The 22,692-nt window shown below is 43.6% G+C and overlaps 1 protein-coding gene across 1 annotated transcript in view; it reads right to left on the reverse strand.

The window, feature by feature from the left end:
* nkain2 (sodium/potassium transporting ATPase interacting 2) overlaps window positions 1-22,692 on the reverse strand; it is a 504,953-nt gene that overhangs the window by 325,435 nt on the left and 156,826 nt on the right. Inside the window, exon 2 of the mRNA XM_067983806.1 lies at window positions 886-1,023. Coding sequence (XP_067839907.1) covers window positions 886-1,023 — 138 coding nt within the window. The remainder of the gene's footprint in view (window positions 1-885; window positions 1,024-22,692) is intronic.

Here is a 22,692-nt window from a genome sequence, read left to right on the forward strand (position 1 = left end):
AACAAGCAGTCTGATCTTTTATTTTTGAAGGTGGATTTTTATACTGAAAAGCTAACTCAAGCTTTCCTCCCTGATCAACATTTATGCAACAAAACTCATTAGTATTAAAGAGCTTTCTCTGCTGTTCTTGTTTTCGTAGTTCTCTCACAGATGAACATTGATATTCACGAACAAAAGACATTCAACCACCACAATCACACAGAACATATTACAAACAAAGCAAAGCAAAAATTCACTCATCACAGAGTCTATATTGATATGATAAACTCATTTTGTTCTTGCTTAAGACAATGGTAAATGGAGTGATCAATTCTAAATGACTTGTCGATTAGCTTTAGTCTATTCAGAGCCTCTATGGTAGCTTCTACTTTAGCTTCTAGATTGCAAAAATAATACAGCTCCTACTTACTACCCACTCAGTAGTGCTAAACACTATTATATGCACTTCAGTGTTTTGACTACTTTTTAATCTTAGGAACTTTGAAATTGCAGCATCCAAGTACGTATGTTATAAATCACAAGCTGATATCACAATCTCAACGATGTATACGTTTATTGTAAGCTCTATGCTATAAATTTAAAATAATGATCCATAGCTAGAAAATATTAAGGTAATCAATCTATGAAGGTAACTGATCCTTTAAATCTATATATCAAACTAAAATAGTGAAAAATTGTATCATTATTTAATATGATTCAAATGATTAACTCGAGGACCAAATAAGACAAAGTGATTTGTAATCGTCTCTGTTTAATTTTCCAGTTCAGTTACCTCTTTAGGTAGCATGAAAAATTAACATCCTCTTTTGTGACAGCTTCACTGCCCTCTTTATCTCTTGACTCAAGCAATAATACAGTTTTTAGCACTTTAAATGTTCTACTCACCCTGATTACATATCGTTGTCTGAATTGGATAGTCCCAAACAGGCCAAAAATGACCGTGATAATGTGCAAAAAATTGGCCAGGATAGGTGCCCATTGGTAGCCAAGGAAATCAAAGATTTGTCTCTCCAACACACATATCTGTTTAAAAAAATCAGAAGAGGAACATGAACATGATAACACTGCAGAAGAGTCTCAACGAAGGGCTCCATACTGTTTAGAAGCAGCATTATATGTATTTCTGCTTTAATCGCTAGTTTTCAATGGATGTAAAATACACTACTTTGAGTACAAAAGTCATAAAAAAAAACAAATAGTCCGCTTGAGAATCTGAAATCTGAATAGCCTCATTTTTTGGATCATAGGTGGTTAACAGAAAATGCCTTGCAGTTTTAAATAATATTAAAAGGTTAATAAATATAATACACAACTAAAATGATGTTATCCTTCAAGCATCATTTACTTCCTCATCATCTTTTTCTTGTGCTACTAAAATACAAGTTTAATTAAGCTAACCTAAGAACTACTAACCACAAATTTTGAGTATGATTCTTGGTTTTTGTGACACAAAACTGGAGTAATTTTATTTGTGTGCAATTGTGCCTATCAAGATGACAGATGGCAGTTTTGGAGAATTCACATTTTTCTAATTTTTACCCAGAAAGGGAAAGCATCAAGCCTTCACAGGTTAGATATAACATAGATTAAGATGCAGTTCAGAGCTCCCCTAAATTACCCTGACAACGTGTAACAAATCTAGTGTCAGAAGGCCATTCTGACATGCCAGTTCCCTCATAAACCGTCCTTGTGTATCTGAGCAAGACTCCTGAGTCAGTTGGAAAATAATTCTAAATTATGAGAGGTTTGTCCTGTGGATGACTATCAGTAAGTGGACTGAAACTATTCAAATGTATTTAATTTGGAACCATTAACAGCTGTCATAGAGATGAAACTTGTATCTCATGTGTGTGGACTGGATTCAAAGTGAGAACATAGGAACAGGAGTAGTCCATTCAGCCCCTCGAGCCCGTTCCGCCATTTGATAAGATCCTGGCTGATCTGTGATCTAACTCCATACCCGCCTTTGGCCCATATCCCTTAATACCTTTGGTTGACAAAAAGCTATCTACCTCAGATTTAAAATTAGCAATTGAACTAGTATCAATTGCCATTTGCAGAAGAGAGTTCCAAACTTCTACCACCCTTTGTATGTAGAAATGTTTTCTAATCTCACTCCTGAAAGGTCTGGCTCTAATTTTTAGACTGTGCCCCCTAGTCCTAGAATTCCCAACCAGCGGAAATGGTTTCTTTCTATCCACCCTATCTGTTCCTCTTAATATTTTATAAACTTTGATCAGATCACCCCTTAACCTTTTAAACTCTAGAGAATACAACCCCAATTTGTGTAATCTCTCCTTGTAACTTAACCCTTGAAGAACCAAGAAATTCACCCTGTCTTTGTCACTATTAACGATGAATTCCAAACTAGCATGGGCATAAATTAGTCCCATCTCACAGGTGATGATAATTCAGACACTTACAAATTTATGCAGCCCATATCAGGTGGCTTTTAGGGGTGATACTTGGGGTTCAGAGGCCAACACCCTACAGCTCTCAAGGTATGGAGCATTTAGAACTAACGTGTGGGAGTAAGAACAAATTATTGGAGTTAGAGAAGTTTCATTCAACAGTACCTTCCAGCCCCATGAACCCGACACTGAGAAAAACAGGAGTAGCAATGTCATGGGAACACCATCATCTGCAAGTTCTCCTCCATATATTGCCATTAGATATATTCAAGAAGGAGATAGATATATCTCTTAATGCTAAAGGGATCAAGGGATATGGGGAAAAAACAGGAACAGGGTATTGAGTTAGACGATCAGCCATGATCATTTTGAACGCCGAAGCAGGCCCGAAGGGCCGATTGGCTTACTCTTGCTCCTATTTTCTATGTTTTCTACGTAAGATCTGGCGGGGAGAGGGAAAGATCGGGGGGGAGAGGGAAAGATCGGGGGGGGAAGAAGGAAAGATCGGGGGGGGGGAGAAGGAAAGATCGGGGGGGGAGAAGGAAAGATCGGGGGGGAGAAGGAAAGATCGGGGGGGGGAGAAGGAAAGATCGGGGGGGAGAAGGAAAGATCGGGGGGGGAGAGGGAAAGATCGAGGGGGAGAGGGAAAGATCGGGGGGGAGGGGAAGATCTGGGGGGGGAGAGGGGAAGATCGGGGGCACATCGGGGGAAGATCAGGAGGGTGAGATCGGGGGAACATCGGGAGGGTGAAGAGGGGGACATTGGAGCAGGTTTCAAAGGTAGGTGCATTTAGTGTTTTCACGTCATTGCATGTTTTTTTTATTTAATTTATTTAGTTTCTTTCTCCCTGATCCGTCCCTTCATGCCTGGTTTGAATCAGAAGCGCTGGGCAAGCACCCCAGCTAAGTTAAAAATCTTTCTAATCCCTTCATCTGTTACTGGCAAAGTGCCTTAATTACCTCAATGAGGTACATTTGGCTCTTTAACTGTCATCCCGCCGGCTTTAATTGCCGGCAGGACTTGTGTTTACGGGTCGCCCACGCGCACACACAGGTGGGTCCCTGGGAAACTCGGAAGCCGGCGGGTTGGAGCATTTGCCTCCTAAAATCACCCCCCAAGTATTTGTCCAATTCCCTTTGAAAGTTATAATTGAGTCTGTTTCCACCACCCTTTCAGGCAGTGCATCCCAGATCATAGCAACTCGCTGCGCAAAATTTTTTTTCCTCATGTCACCTCTGGTTCTTTTGCCAATTTCCTTAAATCTGTGTCTTCTGGTTACTGACCCTTCTGTCACTAAAAACAGTTTCTCTTTATTTACTCTACCAAAAGCCTTCATGATTTTAAACACCTCTATCAAATCTCCTCTTCACCTTCTCTGCTCTAAGGAGAACAGCCACAGTTTCTCCAGTCTCTCCACGTAACTGAAGTCTTTTGTCCCTAGAACCATTCTAGCAAACCTCCTCTGCACCCTCTCTAAAGCCTTGACATCCTTCCTAAAGTGGGAATATCATACCATACTTCTTTGATTTTGCACATTAATAGCAGGACCAGGAAAGGATACCAACATTATATTAATAGGTTCCAAAATTATACAAGGCTCATGACCAGTAATTTTTTTAACAGCAACATGTGTGACTGTACGTCTAGCTTTGTATTTTTCTTTTTTGGATATTGCACAAGTTAGATTATTTATTCACATGCGCTGTTGAAATATCACATTAGCAGAAGCTGTTACTGAATTCTGGAAGCGGAGCTTGATCATTTTGCAATGTTTGTTTTTTGCCTGATTACCACAGCAAAGCAGTAATACCAGTATGATATTCCCAGTTACCAGCTCCTAACTAAAAATCTGTACTTATTTCATTAAAAACCAAATGATCCTATGGCCTGGACTTTCCTCTGCGGGGCAGAGCTTCTGCGGGGTGGTACTTCCACCCACCCACCTATGTATTAATGACCTGGACTTGGGTATACTGGGCATAATTTCAAAGTTTGCAGAGGACACGAAACTCGGAAATGTAGTAAACAGTGAGGATGATAGTGACAGAATTCGGGAGGACATAGACAGACAGGTGAAATGGGTAGACACATGGCAGATGACGTTCAACGCGGAGAAGTGTGAAGTGATTGACTTTGGTAGGAAGAATGAGGAGAGGCAATATAAACTAAATGATACAATTTTAAAGGGGGTGCAGGAATTCCCAATGAACCAGTGAGTAGTCGATGGTTTGAGGGTTGGTTAAATGGTGTTTTCATGTGCTACCTTTCGCTTACACGTATCTGGGGTCAAAGCTCACCAAGTAACTAGTAACTGTGTTTTGAGTAAGATCTAGTTTCTTTGCACTTATTGTCAGTCCCTATTGAGCAGGAGCCTGCAATACTAAACTACCCCCACCCCAGTGAAGAATGAAATACAGAAACATCCCTCTATTATATCGTTCGATTCCTGGATCAAAGTTTTCACATTATGATGTTTATTACTTGCTTTTGGCATAATAAACAAAGTTGAATTTCTATTAAAAAATGATTAACAAATATTATATGTTGTATTTCTGTCACTTTCACAAGCTGTTCATAAAAAGGCTAATCTCAAGAGACCAGCTGCGTTGTCTGTTCATCCATTCATAAACTAAGAAAGAATTGCCAAAATTTGCTGAATTAGAGCCATTCTAAATTAAAGATAAAAAGTGAAATAGATCTTAACGCACGGTATGATTTTGTACCTAAAACGAAAAACACCATAAAATCGCAACAGAATTGAATTACAATATAAGGCAACGACCATCTCCAACAACAGCAGGTCTAACCACCTGCCCTTGACATTCAATGGCATTACCATCACCGAATCCCCCACCATCAACATCCTGGGGGTCACCATTGACCAGAAACTTAACTGGACCAGCCACATAAATACTGTGGCTACAAGAGCAGGTCAGAGGCTGGGTATTCTGAGGTGAGTGACTCACCTCCTGACTCCCCAAAGCCTTTCCACCATCTACAAGGCACAAGTCAGGAGTGTGATGGAATACTCTCCACTTATCTGGATGAGTGCAGCTCCAACAACACTCAAGAAGCTCGACATCATCAGGACAAAGAAGCCCGCTTGATTGGCACCCCATCCACCACCCTAAACATTCACTCCCTTCACCATCGGCGCACTGTGGCTGCAGTGTGTACCATCCACAGGATGCACTGCAGCAACTCGCCAAGGCTTCTTCGACAGCACCTCCCAAACCCGCGACCTCTACCACCTAGAAGGACAAGAGCAGCAGGCACATGGGAACAACACCACCTGCACGTTCCCCTCCAAGTCACACACCATCCCGACTTGGAAATATATCGCCATTCCTTCATCGTCGCTGGGTCAAAATCCTGCAACTCCCTTCTTAACAGCACTGTGGGAGAACCTTCACCACACGGACTGCAGCGCTTCAAGAAGGTGGCTCACCACCACCTTCTCAAGGGCAATTAGGGATGGGCAATAAATGCTGGCCTCGCCAGCGATGCCCACATCCCACGAACGAATAAAAAAAAATATAAAACATAATATAGGTAATTTCCAAAGAATTAGAAAATAAATCAGTCACTCTCACTATGTACCTGCCTAATGTTACACCTTCTCTCACCAATGGTCTAACTCCATCGTCTTTATCTGCTTATAACAAACAGAAGGCAAAATAGATAACTGATGTTTCTCCATCTGTTTCCTAAAAAAATGCTGTCTACTAAAGAGGACTGGTTACTGGTACAGTATTGGGACCCGCTTACCAACATACACCTCACCCACATGTATTGAACCCCTATGTGTTCTAATAAGGATTTTATTAATAACATGGCAAAATCTCTTTATGGTATCTCTTTATCTTTGTCTATTGCCTGGATATGGTAACAGCAGAGAAGATTAACTTGGTATAAACTTTTCTTGACATTTCTCTGCATTTTAATACTATAAATATATTGGGATGAATTTTCACCTTTGCCACAATGGCAAATCTTCAGGAGGATGGCACTTCAGTCAATTCATAGCTACACCATGCTCCCAGCTGATTTCACAGAATCATGCTCATTATCATTTGGGTGGGCACTGGGGCAGTTTATGCTGTCTTGTGATGTCCACTTCAAGTGCAGGGGAGGGGAATTGCCACAGTGTAGCGTGGTTGCTGGTGGCAGCTGAAGATTTGTAAGTTTTTTGTTGCATCTTGAATTTGCATTTTTAACTATTAAAAAACAGTCCTTTAAATTTTAACTCATCATAGCCCATAGGAACACTGGACTCTACAAATGCACTGGCATTTCTTGTGCCCAGTTACTAAGGTCCAAATGACAGGAAATACGTTATTTGCATCTCATGCTATCATGGACAGATGTATCTGTGACAGGTAAGTTGATGAGGATCGGTTCAAGCAGGTTACTTCCTCATGTTGATTCCCTCACCACCTGACACAAACCCATTCTTGCAGCTATGGCCTTCAGGACTTAGCCAATTCAGACAATGGTGGTACTACCTGGCACTCTTGGTGGTGGACATTGAAATCGCCCATCCAGAATATATTCTGTGCCCTTGCTTCTCTCAGGGCTTCCTCCAAATTATGTTCAACACAGAGGGATAATGATTCACTGTCTCCCGGTGGAACAGGACATAAGAAAGGCTGGTGATGGAGGAGTCATGATGTTGGCTGGCAGGTATGATTCTGCAGTACGACTATGTCAGGCTTTTTTGTGTGACAATTTTGTGGGGCAGTTCTTTCAACTTGATATATACAGTCCAAGGTATTGTCACCAAACAAGGGAATCTCTGCAACAAAGTTATCATAGAGATTGGTTAAAATGAAATTGAAGTGTGAATCAAACATGTAAAAGATGGCGTTCTCGACACAAAAGTCATTAGAAGGAAAAAAAATCAGGAAAGGAGCACCAGGAAGCTGAAGAAAGATCAAAAAGAGAGATTAAGAGAAGTTTCAGGAGTTCAGAGAAATTTAAGAACGCCATTAGCCAAAGATAGTAAGATAATTAAGTGTATCATGTGTCTGTAAAAGTTAAGTTCCTGAGAACAGGAGCAAGGTTAGTTGTACTGAGAGAGCAGATATCAGAGGCAGGAAGGAAAGCTACGATGACAGAAAGAGATCCATCATGCCAATGTCCTGGAAACCAGCCCCAACATTTCAGAAGGATGTGAAACAACTAACTACAGCCCTGACTCAAAAGGACAAGGTCGTCTAAGCTCCTAAAATCGTTGCTAAAGCTGCAAGCTTACCCATAATAAGCTGAATGCACCAGACTCTTAATATATTCAATAGACTTGTTATTCGAGGCTGTTAACTTCCCATAGGACAGTGCATTTGGAGATGAAAATTCAGTGGAGAGTACACATCACAGGTATTGATAAAATATCTAGAGAGAGATAAGAAAGTTTGTGTGAGAGAGAGGTTGGGGGCTAGAGTTGACAAAGGTTGCCTCTGAAAGGATTAGCATTTGCGTGTATCCTGGCCACGAATACAAAGGAGGTGATAGAAGAGAGTTCCCAGACATGATAGCCATTTGTGAGACATGGCTACAAGACGGTCAGGACTGGGAACTGAAAAGACCAGGTTATAAGGTCCATTGGAAGGAGAGGGAAACTGGTGGAGGGGGAGGAATAGCCTTAGTGATTAAGGATGAAATTACTTCAATGATAAGAGAGGATGTAACGAGAGGTAAGCAGGCAGCGGAAAATTTTATGGGTAGAATTAAGAAATAGAAAAGGATTTAAGACTGTAGAGGGAGTTGTGTATAAGCCCCCTGGGAGCAGCTGTGAAGTGGCAGAATGTATAAATGCAGAGATTAGACAAGCATGCAGCAAAGGCAGAGTGCTTTTAATGGGGGATTTTAACTTTCATATAGATTGGGATAAGCAGATGAGCTCATGTTAGAAAGCTGGTCAATTTCTTGAGTGTGTTCAGAACAACTTTCTGCAACAATGGGGTCGAATTTAGCACCCGCGATCGGGTGTGTTCCTGGCCGGGGGGGGGGCCACGAAAATCGGGGATTCCCGGGGCGGGGCGGGAGCCCGGCTCCAACCCGCCCACTTCTGGTTTTCCAACAGATGCGCTGACATGCGCGCGCAGCCCCCGCATGTGGGACTCCCACCGGCAATTAAAGCCGGCGGGGTGCCACTTAAAGTATTTATTTTGGTATTTCAGGTCGTTTGCAGACCTGATTAACGAGATATTTTAGGAGGGTTGGGATTTTACAAACAACTGGGACTGTTTCTTGTACTGGGGGAAACAGTCCCAGTTCAAATGGACGTGTTGCAGCCATCAGCCTGTGGCAGCTGCAAAGGTCCATTTGACAGGTGGTGGGGGGAGACCCTTACTCATTGCAGGAGGCCACTCTGTCACTTTGGACAAAGTTTGGCCTCCACCACCCTCCTCCTAACAATAAAATTCACCAACTTGCACACTTACCCCGGGGTCCAGACACATGTACCTAACTTGGGGACGCCCTCAGATGTACATCTTCCGGATGGGGGCCGCCGTAGCTGCAATCATGACCTCCTCGGAGGGCGAACAGCATCACCAGCCTCACCGGCCACGCCGTCCACCTCTGACACGTGGAACTCCACAACACAGTGCTGTGACGCATCCACCTGCACAGCAGGAGGGAGGGCAACCGCAGAGAGAGATGCATCGCAGAGGGCACTACCCTCGCCACAGGGTCCACAGACTGAGGCTCAGCTTCCTGGACCTCTCTGAGCAGCAGTGCACACGGAGGCTCAGAGTCACTCGACATGTAGTCGTGGACATCTGCAGCCTCCTTCATGCCGAGCTGCTCCCGGCTGGCCCGAGCACCATCTGCTTACCTGTCGCTGTCAAAGTCACCACTGCCCTCAACAACTTCTCCTCCGCATCCTTCCAGGGTGCCACCGGGGACATCGCCGATGTCTCTCAGTCGTCTGCACAAAAGAGCCCTGCAAATACACCTACACCCACTCTGCAGTGACATAATGGGTGGCATCAGGTGTGGGTCTTCATTGTGATCCTCAGGAAAGGGCATTATTGCACAAACCAGACAAGATTCACAAAGACATGGCAGTAGTGGTGCCAATATAATATGTGATGTGAGTTGCTCAGAAATTAAATATAAGTAAAAACCATGACAAACCCTCAAACACCCTTGTGCATCCCCTTCATGCTCACGACACATTTGCCTTACGCTGCCTACTGCACATATGTGATGCATGCCCTGTGGCTGCAGCACAGGTAGTGGCAGGTTGAGTGAGGCTGACTGTGAAAGAGATGCATGAGAGGGTGAGTATGAGATAGAGCCATGAGATTGTATGAGGATTGGGTTGAGTGGTAGTGGCGGGATGAGTACTGGCGAGGTGGGTAAGTGCAGGTAAGATGAGGATGACGTTTGAATGGGTGTGAGGGGTGATATGACAGAGTAGTGTTGGCAGTCCAGAAGGAGATGTGGGGTGGGGGCGGTGATGTGGCAGACGGAGTGTAGGGGAATGAGTAAGTGTACTCACTTTGGCTGACCTGCTTAGGTGATTGAAGCGCCTCCTGCACTGTATGCAGGTGGGTGATATGTTGGTGGTGCAGGTGACCGCCTCTGCCACCTTGAGCCAGGCCTTCTTGGTGGCAGAGGCAGGCCGCTTCCTCCCGCCCGCCGGGGGGAAGATCTCTGTCCTCCCGCTCCTCCTCACCCCATCCAATGATACCTGGAGTGAGGCATCATTAAACCTTGGAGCAGCCTTCCCCCTGGGCTGCTTCATGCTGTAATTTTTCCTATTTCTTGCAGCATCAGTCAGTGGAGGACTGCCCCTTTAAATAGAGCTCCTCCAGCTGACAGACCTTACTGCGCATGCGCAGTCCGCCCGCTGTGCAGCTTAGCAGCGGGGAACCCGGAAGAAGAGGTAAGTGGATCCAATCAGCCTGCGATTGCGTTCGGGGTAGACTGATTTCACCGGGCGCGGTACCCACGCGCCCAATCGCTCCCCCACCGCAAACCCGCCGCCTTGGTAATATCGGGCCCAATATATCTTGGAACCAACAAGTGGGCAGGCCATATTAGATTTAATAATGAATAATGAGCCAGATTTAGTTAACAGCCTAACGATGCGTGAACATTTATCTAATAGTGATCATAATATGATCGAGTTCAACGTTGTGTTTGAAAGGGAGAAACCCTTAACAGCTACTAAGATTCTAAATTTAGGTAAGGCCGACTTCAACGAGATGAGACAGAGACTGTCCATAGTAAACTGAGCAAACTGGGTAAAACAACAGAAGATCAGTGGGAGGTATTCAATAAAGAATTTAACATAATACAAAACCAGTTTATACCCCTAAGGGGCAAGAGCTCTACATGCCAAAAATAACAGCCATGGACGACAAAAGAGGGACAACATAAAACTAAAAGAAAAAGCATTCAAAAATGAAAAAAATAGCACAGGTCCTGGCGACTGGGAGAGATACAGAGAACAGCAAAGGGTGACAATTCAGATAATAAGAATGACAAAAAGGGAGTATGAAAAAATACTTGTAAGGGATATCAAAATCAACACTTTTTTTTACAATTATATTAGGGGAAAGAGACTGGTCAGGGGCAGAGTGGGCCTCTTAAAAACTGATAATGGTGATATTGTAAATGAAAGTAAGGAAATGGCGGACATGTTAAATAATTACTTTGTGTCAATATTTACAGTAGAGGAAGAGGATAGCATGCCAGATACCCCAAGGAAACTAATTTTGAATCAGGGACGGGGACTCATCATAATTAACGTAAGCAAATTAACAGTAATGAAGAAAATAATGGCACTAAAGAGTGACAAATCCCCATGACCAGATGGTTTCCATCCCAGGATTTTAAAGGAAGTAGGTGAGAGCATTGTTGAAGCCCTAACTATAATCTTCCAAAGTTCTCTCGATTCAGGAAGCATTCCTTTAGATTAGAAAATTGCACGTCACTCCGCTATGTAAGAAAGGTGAGAGAGGGAAACCAGGGAATTATAGACCAGTTAGCCTAACATCTGTTGTCAGGAAATTACTAGAGTCTATAATTCAGGATAGAGTGACTGAACACCTTGAAAATTTTCAGTTGATCAGAGAGAGCCAGCATGGATTTGTAAAGGGGAGCTCATGCCTGATGGACCTGATTGAAGTTTTTGAAGAGGTGACTAAAGTAGTGAACAAGGGAATGTCTAAGGATGTTGACCATATGGACTTCCAGAAGGTATTCCATAAAGTCCCTCATAGGAGACTTTTAACTAAAGTTGACGCTTGTGGAATTGAGAGAAAATTATTGACCCGGTTAGGAAATTGGCTGAGCGGCTGGAGTCAGAGAATAGGGATAATGGGTAGGTCCTCAAATTGGCAGGATGTGAATAGTGGTGTCCCACAGAGATCTGTGTTGGGGCCTCAACAATCACTGTATTTGTTAATGACTTAGATGATGGGATAGAGAGCTACATATCCAAGTTTGCCAATGACCCAAACATAGGTAGCATTGTAAGCAGTGTGGATGGAAGCATAACATTACAAACAGATATTAACAGATTAAGTGAATGGTCAAAACTGTGGCAAATGTACTTAAATGTAGGCAAGTGTGAGGTCATCCACTTTGGACCTAAAAAGGATAGATCAGAGTACTTCCTAAATGGTGAAAAGCTCAAAACAGTGGAGGTCCAAAGAGACTTAGGGGTCCATGTACATAGATCATTAAAATTTCATGGATGGGTACAGAAAATAATCAAAAAGGCTAATGGAATGCTGGCCTTTATATCTAGAGGACTAGAATACGAGTGGGTGGAAGTTATGCTGCAGCTATACAAAGCTCTGGTTAGACCACACCTGGAGTACTGTGTTCAGTTCTGGGCAGTACACCTTAGGAAGGATATATTGGCCTTGGAGGGAGTGCAGTGTAGATTTACTAGAATGATACCTGGACTCCAAGGGTTAAATTATGAGGAGAAATGACAAAACTAGGGTTATATTCCCTGGAATTTAGAGAATTAGGCATTGATTTGATCGAATGTTCCAGATATTAAGGGGAACTGATAGGGTAGATAGAGAGAAACTATTTCTGCTAGTTGGGGAGTCTAGGGCTAAGGGACATAGCTTAAAAGTTAGAGCCAGGGCTTTCAGGAGTGAAGTTCGGAAATACTTCTACACGCTGTGGAAAAGGGTGGTAGAAGTTTGGAACTCTCTTCCACAAACGGCAGTTGATGCTCGCTCAATTGTAAATTATAATTCTGAGATTGATAGATTTTTGTTAACCAAAGGTATTAATGGATGTGGGGCTAAGGTCACAGATCAGCCACAATCTCATTGAATGGTGGAACAGGCTTGAGGGGCTAAATGGCCTACTCCTGTTCCTATGTTCCTATATGGGATCAATCTTACAGTGTTGGTCAGACGTTGACTTTATATAGAGTTAGGAATTATTGAGAGAAATAAAATGGCATGAATGAGAAAATAAGGCTTATGGGATGCAAGCAAAAAGATGTGAGAGTTGCATCTAAGGGCAGAGAAGATAATGAGGCAAAGAATGCTGACAGCTGAAGATAGATGAAGAAGTACTAAGCATAGAGCCATCAAAGGTAACAACTGATAACTATTGGCTAGAATTGTGAAAAGGACACGCAATAGATAAATTGTGATGATTCAGTGCAAGATGACTGGAGGTTGTGTGCAACTGAGGGCATGCAGTCTGTAAGAAGTGGATGACTAGAGTGTAATCATCAGCAAAAGGATATGACTGGATAACAAGTGGAGGTAGTCATTGATAGATGAAGGAGAGAAGATGTTTCCACTTGCAGAGGAGACCAGAACTAGGGGCCATAAATATAAGATAATCACTAATAAATCCAATAGGGAATTCTGGAAAAACTTCTTTACCCGGAGAGTGGTCAGAATGTGGAACTCGTTACCACAAGGAGTAGTTGAGGTGACTAGCATAAATGCATTTAAGGGGAAGCTAGGTAAACACATGAGGGAGAAAGGAATAGAAGGATAGACTGATAGGGTTAAATGAAGTAAAGAGGGAGTAGACTCTTGTGGAGCATTAACACAGACAGGACCTATTGGGCCAAATGGACTGTTCCTGTGCTGTACATTCTATGTAATTCTATGTAAAAGAAGACAGTCTGGACAAAATAGAGCCTTGGGGATCATTGGAGTTATTGGAAAATGAATCAAAGAATAAACCATCAATTGCCACACAGATATAGTGATTTAAGAAGAAATAGATGTGTTCTCATTGACCTCTATAGAAAAAAGTACACACAACTATTATCAAGAAAATACAAGAAAGATGTACAGGATACAGAAGTATGATGATGATTCATGAGTAATCCCTAACTTCTGTGACTTTTAAGTTTGAATCTTCAATTGTTAATGCTGTCAAATTCATTACAATGGCGGACAATAGCCAAATGTAACAAATGGCCTTCAAAATAAAAAGCATGACCAAGTACAGTGCATTTATCCCTGGCGTATGTGTGCAGGGTTTATTTACTTTGTTTGGCTGTCTCAGTGGAAATTGCTGAAAATTTCAGCTGTTCCTTGTAACCATTTACTCTGCAATTGCATTGTAAATAAATCTTTATTAATGTTTCAGGTATACTTGTAGAAGTCACTCTTAGATTTTCACAGAACAGTTGGAAAATTATGAAACTATTTTGCAATTTGAATCTTCAATAAATAATGTGCATGAGTTAAGCTATTATTTATTTGATGAAAATTAATAGTTGAGGCTTGTACCTTATTAAAGTGCAAGATATGGGAATCTGGTTGATTGTCAAGAAGAATTATATGCTCCAGTTCTGAAGCTGATTGAAATAGCACTACAAATATTTTTAATTAAGCCGGAGGTTAATGCGGTGTAACAAGGCGCAAAGCAACAATATCTGCAAATGCTTTCTGTTTTTGAAAATAGATTTCAGTAAACAAAACAAGGTCATCAATTTACAAAACTGCAAATTTTAAAAGATCATATTGTTATCTACTTCACAATTATTGATAAATGAACTCAGAAGCCTACTTAGGAAATGCATCAAGATTTTGTCATGCTCATGATAATTATCTTTTTTAAATTAGCTTAGCTTTCTCTGCACTTGGAATGACAACTTTAATATGCCTAAGTCGTAAGACCGAAACCCATAAAGTACTCTGTGAAACAGAGAGCAACGTGCTTCTGAGATTAGAGGTCAAGAGTGTGACGTTAGTGTTTACCAAAGTAAACAGCACTTCTGTTGCACCTCATCCACCGTGCATTGTACACCACTAAGAATGTTTCCTTCTCTTGCACCAAGCCTGATTTCAATAACCATGGAGGCAATTTTTGTCTCTGTTTTCAGGCAGAAACGGGGCACTAGTGGACTGAAAATTGTGGCACAGCATTTACTATCTTGTTCCCTCCGACATCCAGCATGCCACGATTTTGCAGATGGAAATCAAAGTTAGGTGGTTTCTATAATGAGCGGCTGATCTGCAACACCAGTCTTACATCCGGTCAGCAAGTTTGAAAATCAACCTCATAATGTCAAAGATTGAATACTTTTCTGAATTAAAGCCAGGCCTCAAATCAGACTAATGCTGCAGTTCAACATAAAACTTGCTCTTTTTTTACATTTGAGATACCAATGTAACTGCTAGCTCACTGCCACTTCCAAAAGTGACATTGCGCATATAATGCATCTGCCCAAACATGGACCAGCATTCTGATAAGTTGCAAATAAGGGGATTATGTCATACAACATTATTCCAGTCTTTTGTGCCTTATAAATGATTTGATATTTGCAGCAATATTATACGTTTTACTGATGACACCAAACCATGTGGTCTGATGAAAGAAAGAGCTCACATTCATATAGCACTTTATCACATCTCTCAGGATATCACAAACAGCTTCACACACAATGAAATATTTTGAAATGCATTCCCAGCTATTTCACACACCGCATGATCCCACAAATAATGAATAACCAGTTGATCTATTTTTAATGGACCCGAGCCCATCACTTCTATTTCCCCTATTTTTTACCTTTATTTCTTTTCTCTTTCCCCCTCCTAGGCACCTCTTTCCTGTTGTCATGCCCCCTTTCATTACTCCCCTCAGGTACTTTGCCCCCCCAAATACCTACCCCAACCCTTCAGCACTCCTCGACCACCCTACTCTCCTGCCACCGTCCCAGGCTCGACTCCCTCTTAGATAAGTCTACTCCCTTTGTGCCTCTCTTCGCATCCTCCAAAAAGCCTGTCAAGGCACTCGTTGCTGCCTCCTTACGAGCAGCAACCCCAACTGCCCCTTCCTATTCTCTTGCTGACTTTCCCGCCCAGTGCGCCCACTGGGGGCTAATCTTGTCAATCTCCTTCCCGTCCCACTCACCTCTCCCAACTCTGACCCTGTGGACTCTGCCAGCGGATCAGCTATCACCACCCCTCTCCTCATCTCCCTCCAGAATGTCCGTTCACTTATGAACAAGGCCCTTGCCATTCACGAGCTTATTGTGGATGATTGCATCGACATCATGGCCTTGACGGAAACCTGGCTGACGGGCGATGACAGCTTCCCCCTTAATGAAGCCTCCCTGCCTGTCTATATGTTCCACCACTTGCCCCGTCCAAACCGCTGTGGTGGCGGTGTGGCCCTGATCACCAAGTTACACCTTGGTCTGTTCCCCTACTCCTCTGGCACCTTCTCCTCCTTTGAACATCTCATCATGTTCCACCCCTCTCACCTCTCCTTTAAAATCCTTGTTCTCTACCGTCCAACCATGTACTGCGCCAAGATTTTCATTGAGATATCTTCACTGCTTTCCTCCCTCAGTCTCTGCACCAATGATTTCAACCTCCATCTCAACTCATCATGTTCCCTTTCCTCTAAGTTCACTGCCCTCCTATCCTCCCTTAATCTCTCCCTTCATATAAACTCCCCTACTCTTATTCATGGCCACCCGCTCGATCTTGTCATCTCTACTCCCATCGTGTCAATCACGGATAAGGCCATCTCTGATCACTTCCTTATATCCCTCTCCACCCACATCCCCCTTCCCCCTCCCAACCCCACTTCCTTCTATGTCTGCCTCTGGAAAAATCTCTCCCCCAAGTCACTTATAACGGCACTTTCAAATTCCCAACTGTCTAACCTTTGGCCCTCCATTCACCATGACATTTCTGTTAAATCACACCCTTACCTCCACTTTTGAAGCCCTTGTCCCCATTGAAACCCATTACTCTCTTGCTCCCAGGTCGTTCCCCAGGTCCAGCTCTCATCTTCGCTCTCTTAAGTCCAAGGGACGCAGACTTGAACGTTTATGGCGGACAACTGGTTTAGCCATTCATCGCCAGATCTGACTGGACCACATAGAGCACTATTGGGTCCTGCTCTCCTCTGCCAAAACTGCTCAGTATTCCAGGATCATCCTGGAATGCAAAGATAACTCCCGGCTTTTCATCTCCACTACAAACCGTCTTCTTAAACCCCTCTCCCCTGCCTCCTCCACCCTCACCTCCAACAACAAGTGCGATGAGCTCTTGGGTGTCTTTGTCACTAAGATTGAGACCATCCATTCAGCTGCCTATGCTGCTTCTCTCCCTTCCCCTCCGGTTCCCCCCTGCCCTAGCCTTGAACTCGCATCTTTCTCTAGTTTCTCTCCTATCTCCCCTCATGCCCTCCCCGAGGTCATCTTGACCATAAGACCCATCTCCTGCTCCCTTGACCCCACCAAACTGCTGACCACTCAACTTCCCTTCCTGGCCCACATGTTAGCTGATATTGTTAACGCTTCCTTCTCTTCAGGTACTGTCCCCCTCCACTTCAAATCTGCCATCATCACCTCCCTCCTCAAAAAAAACACCCTTGGCCCCTCTTTTTTTGCAAAATACCACCCCATCTCCAAGTTTCCTTTTCTCTCCAAAGTCCTTGAGCGTGTTGTCACCTCCCAAATCCATGTCCATCTTTCCCAAAACTCCATGTTTGAATCCCTCCAATCAGGTTTCCGCCCCTGCCACAATACTGAAACAGCCCTTATCAAAGTCACAAATGACATCATGTGTAACTGTGATGATGGTAAACTATCCCTCCTCATCCTTCTCGAGCTGTCTGTAGCCTTTAAAATGGTTGACCACACCATCCTCCTCCAACGCCTCTCCTCCGTCGTCCAGCTGGGTGGGACTGCGCTGGCCTGATTCCATTCTTATCTATCCGGTCATAGCCAGAGAATCACCTGCAATGGCTTCTCTTCCCACTCCTGCACCGTTACCTCTGAAGTCCCTCAAGGATCTATCGTTGGCCCCCCTCCTATTTCTCATCTTCCTGCTGCCCCTCAGCGATATTATCCAAAAACACAATGTCAGGTTTCACATGTGCACTGATGACACCCAGCTCTACCTCACCTCCCCTGACCCCTCCACTGTCTCTCATTTGTCACACTGCTTGTCTGACATCCAGAGCTGGATGAGCAAAAATTTCCTCCAACTAAATATTGGGAAGAACGAAGCAATTGTTTTCGGACCCCGCCACAAACTCTGTTCCCTAGCTATCGACTCCATTCCTCTCCCTGGCCACTGTCTGAGGCTGAACCAGATCATTTGCAACCTTGGCATCCTATTTGACCCTGAGATGAGCTTCCGAGCACATATCCGCTCCATCACAAAGACCACCTACATCCACCTCTGTAACATCGCCCATCTCTGCCCCTGCCTCAGCTCATCTGCTGCTGAAACCCTCATCTATGCCTTTGTTACCTCTAGACTTGACTATTCCAATGCTCTCCTGGCAGGCCTCCCATCTTCCACCCTCCATAAACTTGAGCTCATCCAAAAATCTGCTGCCCATATTATAACTTGCACCAAGTCCCGTTTACCCATCACCCCTGTGCTCGCTGACCTACATTGGTTTCTGGTCTGGCAACGCCTCGATTTTAAAATTCTCAGCCTTGTTTTCAAATCGCTCCATGGCCTCGCCCCTCCCTATCTCTGTAACCTCCTCCAGCCCTACAATCCTCCGAGATCTCTGCGCATCTCCGATTTTAATCGCTCCACCATTGGCGGCTGTGCCTTCAGCTGCCTCGGCCCTAAGTTCTGGAATTCCCTCCCTAAACCTTTCTGTCGCTCTACCTCTTTCTCCTCCTTTAAGACGTTCCTTAAAACCTACCTCTGTGACCAAGCTTTTGGTCACCTGTTCTAATATCTCCTTATGTGGCTTGGTGTTAAATTTTGTTTGATAATCGCTCCTGTGAAGTGCCTCGGGACATTTTACTTTATTAAAGGCAAATATAAGTGCAAGTTGCTGTTATTAAGGAAAGAATATTGGCCAGCATATTGGGTGAACTTACTGCTCTTTGCGTAGTGCCATGGCATCTTTAATGTCCACAAGAACAGACCAATAAAGCATCAGTTTACCATCTTAGAAGGACAATGTCTTTGACAAAGCAGCACTTTCTCAGTACTTTTCTGAAGTGCCAAACTAGCCCATATTATTCAAAGGGATCACGACAAATTCAATAAATGGATTTAAAAATTGAAGATTTTAATGTGGACAAATATAAGGTAATATAGACTGTAAAGGTGAAAAAGAAAATTTAATTTTTTTTAAATTTACCTTTTACATGAAATCTAACCTTCTATACAATCTTCACATGATGAACTTTATCAAATATCTTGCCCTGAAATTTCCCACAGTTGCTCTGGGATCGCAGCCCACCAAGCCCTCCGACTCTAACCTCCGCTGGAGTTTGTTGGGTCAGTGGGAGGGCACCTCATTTGTATGGGGCTCCATTTGGCCCCCAGGTTGATTCAGGAATTTTTCTCTTTCTAAAATTTCTTCTCCAGGGATCCAAGCCATTTACCAGTTGTGGAGCCCACATGTGCCCTCGTGGAAGTCGGTACAGTGAACCTCACTTGATGTTGCAGCCGCCACTACTAAGCTGGTCCTCATCCACGGCCAAGACCGTGAACTTCTGGCTTAGGAAGTCCATGCTCCGGCCCGTAAGGGGTGGACGGAAGGTCTCTTTTGAAATAGCTAAGTTAGCTATTTCATCACCATTCATAGAGTACATGCATTGCTTCTTTTTCTTCCCATTTACAGTACTTTACATTTGCCTACATTAAATTTCATCTGCTATTTCTCTGTAATTTTTGAGTTGCCTCCTCCAAATACATCAGTCTTCCTAGTTTGGCATCATCTGCAAATTTGACCATGTTGCGTTGAGTTTCTGGATCTAATTCATTTAGGTAAATTAGAAACAGTAGTGGTCCTTGTACTGAGCCCTGAAGTACCCATTGTGTGCACCTCCCCATTTCGACATAACTCCTCCAATGAGTACTCATTGTGTTCTACCCTTCAGCCAAACTTTTTTTGCTTTCACATGCATTATCCAGAATCCCTAACACTTTAAGTTCAAATAATAGTCTTTTGTGTTGAACTTTGTTAAATGTCTTTTAGAAGTCTAGTTACACCACGCCGTGGAGCTTCCTGCAGTCCACTTGGGTTGTCACTTCCTCAAAGGTGTTGAGGAGGTTGGGTGGGTGGGATTTTCCCCTTTTGATTTCATGCTGACTGCTGTTAACTCATTTATTATTATACAAATAATCCTCAAGTTCCTGATAATAAATTCCATTATTTTATGCTTTTGTTTATGTTTATTGTCAAGAATGATGGGTGGTTTGTGCGAGCCAAAAGAAACATGGGTTTAAAAATTTAATAAAATGTTTTTGGTTTAGGCATTCAAGATTTTGCTCCAACAAAATTAGATGTGCCCACTATAACAATTCAAACTGAAAATTACAACTGAAACATTTGACATATTGCCATCTTACAAAGGCTTCACACAGCAAATCATTCAAGCACGATGCATGACCACCTACTAACACACAGCACAGGCTGCAGGTTGAACACATCTGTCACTGTGTATATGCTCCTGCATCTCAAGACTATTTTTCTATTTGCAAGACAAGGTGGCATTGAATACAAAAGAACAGACCCAAACTGGAGAAGGATCCAGAAAACCATGACTCCATTTGAGGAGGTCAGCCTGGAAATCGTTATCTATATGAGCATCAGGGGAGTAGGGGAAGGTGAAGGAAAAGGCTTCCCTGAGCTCAAAGCTAGTACTATCTGCTCTTGTTATATCTTGATCCCATCTCACGTATTCCTACATAGGTATACACAACGAAACAAATAGCACGCACGGTATCTTGCAATACAAACTTTGTTTGAAGGAATGTGTTGGAGCGAGCATTTTAACAATTGATCTTTTTTCTGTTACTGTAGGCCTGGAAGATCAGCCGAGTGGCCCAGAACAAGATCGCACCTTGCAGCTCTCTCAACATTTGCAAGCACTAGCACAGATACTAGCATTTGGAGGTAACGCCAGGTGTATCACCATGCATACGTGACGAAGGCCAAGTGAAGTTGGCGAAAGAGGAACAAAACCTGCCGACTAAATGCCCACATGGCTACCATCAATGACCCCTTGTACTTTTGGAATAGTTAAATTGAGCAGCCATGTCATGTTCTTGTTGCTGGTCACGCAACCCCTCAAATAATGAAGCAGTCTGAGCCCGCATGCAGCAAGACCTGGACAACATCCAGGCTTGGGCTGATAAGTGGCAAGTAACATTCGCGCCAGACAAGTGCCAGGCAATGACCATCTCCAACAAGAGAGAGTCTAACTACCTCCCCTTGACATTCAACGGCATTACCATCGCCGAATCCCCCACCATCAACATCCTGGGGGTCACCATTGACCAGAAACTTAACTGGACCAGCCATATAAATACTGTGGCTACAAGAGCAGGTCAGAGGATGGGTATTCTGTAGCGAGTGACTCATTTCCTGACTCCCCAAAGCTTTTCCACCATCTACAAGGCACAAGTCAGGAGTGTGATGGGATACTCTCCACTTGCTTGGATGAGTGCAGCTCCAACAACACTCAAGAAGCTCGACACCATCCAGGACAAAGCAGCCCGCTTGATTGGCACCCCATCCACCACCCTAAACATTCACTCCCTTCACCACCGACGCACAGTGGCTGCAGTGTGTACCATCCACAGGATGCACTGCAGCAACTCGACAAGGTTTCTTCGACAGCACCTCCCAAACCCGCGACCTCGACCACCTAGAAGGACAAGAGCAACAGGTACATGGGAACAACACCACCTGCACGTTCCCCTCCAAGTCACACACCATCCCGACTTGGAAGTATATCGCCGTTCCTTCATTGTCGCTGGGTCAGAATCCTGGAACTCCCTTCCTAACAGCACTGTGGGAGAACCATCACCACACGGACAGCAGTGGTTCAAGAAGGCTGCTCACCACCACCTTCTCAAGGGCAATTAGGGATGGGCAATAAATGCTGGCCTCGCCAGCGACGCCCACATCCCATGAACGAATAAAAAAAAATGCTGACCAATACATCAGTGTCGCGGCTTATTGGCTGACACTGCAGATGATCCCTCTGCCAGCCTGGAAAGAGTTGAGATCGAAAAGTTGAGGGCTGTGATGATCTTGAAGGCCACTGGTTGTGCTTTCCATAGGTTGGCTGCAGGTGTCGTTGGATCAGCTTTACAACCCTGGCTCCATGCTAAGCCCAAGCCTGCAAAGGTACTTGTCCTTGGTCATTGCCACATAGGTGTGCCAAGGCTATACAAATGGTTGATGGCATAATGGTAGGCGGAGCCAATCTAGCTTTGTTGCCAACTAATCTTGCTGGCTTGTCTTCTTCCATCTCATACCCCTTCAACCATGATACACTGTACTTGAGGTACTTTGATAGAAATCCCCATCATAAATTTTACATTGACTTGCCAATGGCACAGACACTAAACCTTAGTTAGATACCTTGACACTCTCTGAGCTGCAGTAAAACTATGCATTTGAATGGATTCTTTTCATATCTACCCTTCTCCTATCGTCTTCGTGCTCCACTGAACTCTTGTAACTGCTTCAGTTATAGTCAGCTTTCTGGTGATTATGCAGAAAATATTTTGTTGCAGGGTAAAAGTAGAACAGATTTTCCAGTCAGCAAATAATATCCCGTGGAACAGGTGTCTAAGGGTTGGTAAATTGGATAGGGTTCCCTTTCATCAGATCGCTCTTCAATTCATGTTGTGTCCAATCTTCTTGGCGGCTTTCATGCCAGCATGAAGTGCTCTTGTACATTCTATGTGAGAGCTTCATTGTAATAATTCAATTAATTCCTGCCCATTTAGAGTGGAATTGTCCTGTGTTAGAAAAGACATACTTGCTCTCGAGGCAGTACAAAGAAGGTTCACTCGGTTAATCCCGGGGATGAGGG

The sequence above is a fragment of the Heptranchias perlo genome, chromosome 5, assembly GCF_035084215.1.
Source record: "Heptranchias perlo isolate sHepPer1 chromosome 5, sHepPer1.hap1, whole genome shotgun sequence".
NCBI classification, from domain to species: domain Eukaryota; kingdom Metazoa; phylum Chordata; class Chondrichthyes; order Hexanchiformes; family Hexanchidae; genus Heptranchias; species Heptranchias perlo.